Source organism: Podospora pseudocomata, chromosome 7 (genome assembly GCF_035222375.1).
Source record: "Podospora pseudocomata strain CBS 415.72m chromosome 7, whole genome shotgun sequence".
NCBI classification, from domain to species: domain Eukaryota; kingdom Fungi; phylum Ascomycota; class Sordariomycetes; order Sordariales; family Podosporaceae; genus Podospora; species Podospora pseudocomata.
This window is the reverse complement of record NC_085891.1, coordinates 2,308,347-2,315,593: the sequence shown is the minus strand read 5'-3', so window position 1 is coordinate 2,315,593 and position 7,247 is coordinate 2,308,347. Positions and strand designations below refer to the sequence as shown.

The 7,247-nt window shown below is 53.7% G+C and overlaps 1 protein-coding gene across 1 annotated transcript; it reads right to left on the bottom strand.

Annotated features, from left to right (window-relative positions):
- Nucleotides 1–206: 206 nt before the first annotated feature.
- HCM1 (Forkhead transcription factor) lies at nt 207–3,423 on the bottom strand (the record flags this gene model as incomplete). The annotated part of the gene is made up of 2 exons (XM_062893658.1): nt 207–2,624; nt 3,412–3,423. 2 exons carry the CDS (start codon nt 3,421–3,423, stop codon nt 207–209), a joined length of 2,430 nt encoding a protein of 809 aa, XP_062739503.1.
- Nucleotides 3,424–7,247: the final 3,824 nt, after the last annotated feature.

Genomic DNA, 7,247 nt, shown 5'->3' with positions numbered 1-7,247 from the left:
TAACCCCATATAATGCAAACCAATACTTGTGTTGTGTGTGTGTGCGAGCCCCCCCCCCCTCAGCCGCCACATATGTGAGTGTAATCCGTCATCAGTCGTAACTGTCGTCATCTTGTGCTTTCCTTCCCAGTCTTGCAAAGTGATATGCGAGAATGGCAAGGGAACACAAACCACGGGCCCTTTAAACTCATGGATTCATGGACCCCTCAAAACTTGGTAGTGTACGAGCGGGTGAGGCTCGATTTTTGAGAGGGCCGATTGTTGTTGTTGTTGTTGTTGTTGTTGTTGTTGTTGTTGTTGTTGTTGTTGTTGTTGTTGTTGTTGTTGCGCGATGCTTGCGAGCTGCTTGAGCCAATCTTCTCGAACCCAGCGAGCATGTCAATCGGCTGGAAATCGTTACTCTCCTCTCCGAGGACATCAGGCGCGTAAAGGTCATCCATGGAGAGCCAGGGGGCCAGATTCTCACCGTTGAGCGCCGCTGGCATTTTGGATGGCGATTGCAGGTCGTGGAAAAGCTTGCTTGGCGATGAAAGAAGGCCATCAAAGACCTTGCTCGGTGTCTCCAGCATCAGATTGTTCGGCTGAGCAGGAACCTTGAGGAAAGACGCCGAGCTCGCAGAATTGTTGGACAAGGGAGCGGCCAGGTCGCTCAACGCGCCCGTGGAATGCGAGCGTTCCAGTCTCTGCTTCCTCACAGAGCGCTTCACAGGCGAGCCGGTGGGCGCGATTCCGGCAGGAGACAGAGCATAGAGTGATGTGTACGTCTCGTTGAAGATGTCGAACTCTGGAAATTCGTCGTCCTTGGTATGCTCGAAGTTGGCGAACAAATCATCCATGAGATAGCCGGGGGTGAGCTGCACTTCGGGACACATAGCCGCGACGCGCTTGTAGGGCGAGTCCCCGTCCACCATGGACTGGATGCTTTCTCGGTGAAGGCGCAAGTTGGTGCTAGGCGAGACAGACGCTGGTGGCTTGGGGGGCGCCTTGAGCTTCATGGCAGGGGTCAACGGCGGAAGCATCTGCCCAGCGTTGCTATGAACTGGCTGCCGCAGAGGTGACGAGGAAGGCGGAACGTAGGCCTGAGAGCGACCCTTTGAGGGGCTGTCGTAAGATGAGGCGCGGAGACGGACAATCTCTTCCTCGGCCAGGCCTCTACGAAGACGCGGACGATCAGCCTCAGAGGTGAGTAGCTTGGAGTGGTCCCGCCCAGGACGCATTGCTGACGACTCGAGGGAGGAAATGTACCCGCTATCATCCATGAACGAACGCCGAGTACGCGACTTGCTGACTGACGAACCATGTCCCCGCCTCTGAGGTGGGGGGGTGTCACTGTGTCTCGATTCCACACGTTTGGGAACGGGAGGCGAGGAGTGCATGGCCGCAGGCAGAGGAGAGTACAGGTTGTTGTCGTGAAGGTCATTCTCCCCAAGCCTGTCATGCCCGTCATCAACGGTGGCCAGATCGGAAGCTGGAATGGTGGCGTCGGATGAGAGCTCCGGCAAGTGGCTTGCAGGAGCTAGCTGTTGCGATGATGGCATTGGCGGTAATTGCGGCAGAGGGTTGGGTGCGATGGGAAGCTGAGGCGGCAAAATCGGTTCGTGAAATTGAGGCATTTGTGGTTGAGAGGGCTCGAGACGCGTCGACATGACCGGCATATTCTCAGCTGATGGGGCGGCCGCTTTCCTCGAGGGCTTTTCCTTCATGAACAAGTGTTCTGCGCCCGGTTCAATTGCCCAATAGTTGCCCTTGCCCGGATCATCCTTGGGTCGTTCCTGCTTGATGAAGTGCTTGTTGAGAGACAGGTTATGACGGATGCTGTTCTGCCACCCCGCATCGTTGGCATTGTAGAAGGAATATGTGTCAGAAATCCACTTGTAGATCTGAGCCAGTGTCAATCGTCGCTGTGGTGAGCGGAGGATGGCCATCCCAATCAAAGTCGCATAGCTGTGTCCTGGCTTTGATCCATCGTCGATAATCTGCGGGAATGAGTCGTGCGGTGGCAGCGCGTCGTCCACCCTTTGCTTCTTGGCGGGCCTCAGTTCCTTGATCGGTGCAGCCTCCAACAATCGCTTTCCTGACGGTTTTTGGTAATAATGCTCCAGAGGTAGGTTGAACTGTTGTGGCTGGGGTGGCGCGGGGAAAATCATGGGATGTGAGTTTTCCTTGCCCATGAACTGCTGAATGTTGAAGTCGGACTGCTGAGGTTTTTGGGCGACCGTCTTGAACCTCGACATTACAGGTTGTCTCTTCTCGGGCGAGTCGGTCCCTTGCTGCTGAAAGTTGCTTGGCGGCATCATCTGAACCATGCTGAGCTTGCTGCTTCGAGACGACTTCATCGGGGTGAGCGGCATATTGGATGGCGGAGCACTCGGCTTCAGTGGTGATTGCTTGACAAAGCTAGATGTGGGCGGGTTCAGTACGACATTGGCATCGGCGCTCTGGAGAGGCTGTCGGGCCGGCTTCGGTGCTGGAGGCATGGGTGCGTTGCTGATGATGGGAGCTGTCTGGTCGAAGTTGAAGTCCTCGTAGATGGGGAAGCCGGCTTGAGAGGCCTGAAAACGCGGCGGCTTGGCCATGTCAGGCCGAGCTGTGGAGTGGAGCGATGTGGTTATATCGATGGTGCCCTTGAGCTGTTGGTCAGTCGCTGATGTGTCGATGAGATGAGACGGGACGCGCTCGGCCGAGCAAGGAGTCGGTCGTCGACAGCGATCGGAGAAGAAGATGGTGTGACGACAGTGAGGGAAAGGATCAAAGACTGTTAAAGCTCTTTTCTTACCTCCACCTGTGGTGCGGATCTGGTTTGATGGAATTGTGGGGGGCGGTGAGGCAAGGGATGGTCGTCGTCCTTCTCGTGTAATGGATGAAGGTGGGCGCTTGGCGACAAGTGAGCGACACAGCACAGTGAGTGAGAGGACTGAAGACCGATGATTGTTACCGATCTTGGTGTCGCGGGGTTATCGTTGCTTCTTCACGATACGGATGTCAGGTTGAGTCGAGGGAGGGGAAGTGGGAGGGAAGAGAGGAGTCGAGGGAGGTAAGGTTGGTGGTGCTTGACGCGGGCGGGTAGTAGGGTAGTGTAGGGTACTAGAAGGATGTGCTCTCTGTCTGGCTGGGGGAGGGGGGGGCGTGTGAGAAAGAGAGCCCGTCTGCCAGCTCACCACACTTTGTTCCAAGAATCCAAGAAGGCCGTGGGGTGGGGCAGCGAGCGGGCAGGGAGCGGAGAACAGGCCAACGGAGTGGGAAGACGCGGGCTGACCTCGGACAGGGAGGGGGCCTAGTCGTCTTCGGGTGCAGGGGTGCGGCAGAGCAGGAAAGTCGTCGTCTATGTAAGTGGTGGTTCAAGCCTTGAGCTGGTCCCAGGTCCAGATGTGCAGATGCTGCTCTCGGCGATGTCGTCAGGAATAGGTATACAGTTATTACCATGTAGTGTAAGGTATCCTGTCTGTGTTCTTCGTCGCTTCTTTTCGTTTCGGGATGAAGAGTGGGAAAGATATCTGAGCACAGTACAATACAGGAGCAGGGAGAAAACCCTCCCGTAAATTCCTCTCGTGAATTCACTAGAACGGGCAAAAAGTGGGCTGTGCAGAGGGATGCACGATCCCTAGGGCGCGGGGAGGGGACTGGACTGGGGACTGGCCTGGCCGCCCGGTGCTTGAGTGAACTGGGCCGAGCAGATGGACGATGTGCACGGCAGACGCAGCTTTCCTCTGCCTCTGCTTCAGTCTGCCTGCCGTGCAAGGCGGATGGGCCGGCGAGCCAGTCGAGAGGCAGTTGAAGCCAGTTGATTGAGAGAGGTCGAGCACGTTTGGCAGTTATTCTCTAACCGTCCCAACCGTCCAACGGGAGACGGCGCCGTCGCGCTTTTGTTTATCAAAGTGCAAACGACTGGACGCGAACCTACGCGTTTTGGCCGCGCATATCTTGCCCCTCAACCAATCGCAGCCCTCGGTCGGATCTCGAGTCGCAGTGCTTCCGACATGGAACGAGGTCGAGGGCCAGATCTATCAACCTCAACCCAACTGTCCTGATGTACCAACGACAGGCCAGGACAGCAAGCAACTTCATACACCAGGTCGTCGTCTCGACCTTCCCCTCCAACGTTCAACGGCACCCTCTCGCCGTCTCTGGCACCATCTGCTCACCATCTTTCTCCGTGGTCCCAACTCTGCGGACAGCACCAGCTTCACGCCATCTCGACGCCGGTATTTGAATCAGTGCGTACTCGTCTCGAATGGTGGACGTTGAATGGTAGCAAATGACATCATTGGCCAGCTCATGCCTCCGTATCGACCAAGTTCGTAGCTCGTTTCGATACATACAGTCAAGGAAGTGTCATCTGGATCCACCAGATATCGGCATCGCATCGGCAAGTCCAGCATTAGCAAACATGATGCACATACGATGGGGCCGGCTGCCCGAGGCTCCTCTTTTTGATCATTTTACCGATCCACCAGATCGTGAACCATCTCCTCCTCTCGCGATTCGGCCCAGCAAATTTTGGGACTATCAGATATTTACTAGATCTCTTGTGGAATGTATGTACCGAGCCGAGGGTGCCAGAGATAGTGTATCCTTCTCAAACTGGGTAGCTGGCACTAATAGTGATGGCTTCCCAAGGCGTGACTCAACTTCAAACAGGGCACTAACCCGGACTATACCGGCGGTAATTAAGATCCCGGCAAAGCCCAGCTCACACCACCGCTTCACACATTCACGGCCAATTCACAGGAATTTATTTATTTTATTTCGAAGTCCAGTCCACACCAGCTGAACCCCTCCTCCACCATTCCCCACCACGCGTTACCATATCTGCTCTACGGGTTCAAGAGCCGGAGCAAGACAAGGATGGGAACCTGAAGAAGCAGAAGAAGCGAACCGTGTGATCCCCGTGCCTGCAAAACCCTATAAGGAAAATATCCATTTATATCCCCGAAGGAATTCCATCCGTGTCCCGATCACACCCTGAACCACACACCTTGGATCGAGCCAACACATCAGCGTCTCTTCCTTTGCCTCTTCTGCGACCGACCGTTGGATTTTTCCCTTGATGATTCCATCATCCCTGGGCCCATCGTTGCTCCCTCGAGTCTGTGTGCTCGCATGGCTCTCGAGCCTCGTTGACATCCAGGTGATATGTACAAGCCGGCAAACAAAATACTGCTTGATAGCTATCACTGTAGTAGAAAGTCCGAAGGATATCTCCCTCCTCCCAAACCGACTGCATAAGCGCGTTTCACACTTTGACGTTTTGCTGCCTGTCCCCCAGACGAGCCGGCGGGCGGTTAAGGTAAGGTATCTGTCCAATGTAGAGTAGAACGAACAGACAGACAGACATCCACTACATCTGCATATTCCCCATCTGCAGCTATACGCCTCTTGCAGGTCAAGGGATCCATTTCCATCTCGGCCCATTTTCGCTTGCATCTTCCATCACCCCATATTTTTTGTGTGTGTCTGATCTCAAGATCTAGGGATTGAAGTTTGTTATCCCCTCTTTATCATCATCATCATCATCATCATCATCATCATCATCCCTCGACAGGGCAAGTAAATCCTTCCCGCTCGCTCACCCATCCAACCAATAAACCACTCCCCCTCAAGCTCAACTTTCATGTAAGAAAGCCCATGTGTATGCAAAGACAATCAGCACAGAAGCAAAGAAACGAAGTAACGCAATTGGCACCTAACTTCTTGAGCCGCCGCCACCACACACACCCACACACCCCTTTGCCCAACACTCCCTCCCTTCCCAACCTCCTGGATTTTTTTGATATCTTTACACCAAACGGTTGTCTGCCTTACAAGACACAACTCTCTCTCGCTTGTGCATGACCTACCTTAACTTTGTTGCTGCAAATCAACGGCTTCAGGACATGATAGGACAACGCCCTACGAATCAACGACCCGATATCCACATTTATCTCAATTTAACCTATCAAAGGGGGGAGTTTGACCGAAAAAAAAAAAAAAAAGGAAAAAAAGGGGGAGGGGATTGACTTGCTGGGAGGTTGCCAGCTCACACACACTGAAAGGGGGGGAGGAAGGAGGTCCATGTGAGATGGGGGCAAAGAGACCCAACGAAGGAAGCACGCAAGAAATGCAAGTGACAGGAAACGTCTCTTGGGAAAGAAAAGGTAATTTGTCAGGAGCTTGCCAGCTCATATAAAGGGAGGGGAGGAGGTCCCACCGAGTAATAAGCCTTATAATATGGGAGAGTGTCGAGATATCCACCATAATGGTCTACTGTAATCAACAACCGTGGTTTCCCATCCATTGGGGATAGGAGAGGTAAACGAGAAGAGCAAAAGGTCTAGACAGAGATATCGCGGAGTATCTTCTGAGCAAGAGAGAAAGTGATTTGCTCAAGATTTGCCAACTCATGGAACAGAGATCCACCGTTGATGAGCCCCATGATCTGGGTTTATGAAGGAGAGAGAGCCCAAGGTAACTACGGATACCTCTTTCCGACCTTGAGCCAGCAAGAATGCCCTCCGAGGAGAAAAGGACAGACTCGTTGCCGAAGGACTTGCCAACTCGCTTGATGACGAGGAGAACTATCCACCAACATGGACTTCCGCAACCGCCATCAATGAAGTCCCACCCGATGAAGATGAAGCCTATCTATCTCTGGCAGGCAAGCACGCAAAACGGCGAAAAAAGCGGCACGGGTAAACCGAGAACCTCTTCCATTTGCCAGTTCGTATGCCTCAACGAAGAAGATATCCACAGTCCACCCGCCTCACTATCATGTCCGACGAAGCGTAGCCCTCACGGCCGCACCGCACCGCAGCCCATTAATCACAAGTTCTCCCTGATTTACTAGGCGAGAGCCCACTGCGGGTACCGGTTCCCAAGCGCTCAAGAAGCTAGAGACAGGACAATGGTCTTCAGAATCACTGACCAGACACCCAGCAGCCTTGACGTCCGAGAAAGATATCTGTATATCATCGTGCTCAGAATCTGCCGGCAACCATAAGGTGAATATCCACCAGTTAGTGAGGCAAACCCTCAGGGTTCGCGCCAGGCAGGTGCGAGGCTCAACTGAGCTGGGGGGGCATCCTCCCTTCAGACGAAAAAAGGGATCCAAACTGGGATGCCGTTGAAGCAACCAGTCAACCACCACCCCCAAAAACAACAACCTCGCACAAAGCAGATCTAATGTCTCAACCTCAAACCCCATCTCACTCAAACCTTCAACACTGCATCCTGTCCGCATGAAACTAACAGCCCCCATGCCTGGTCTCATC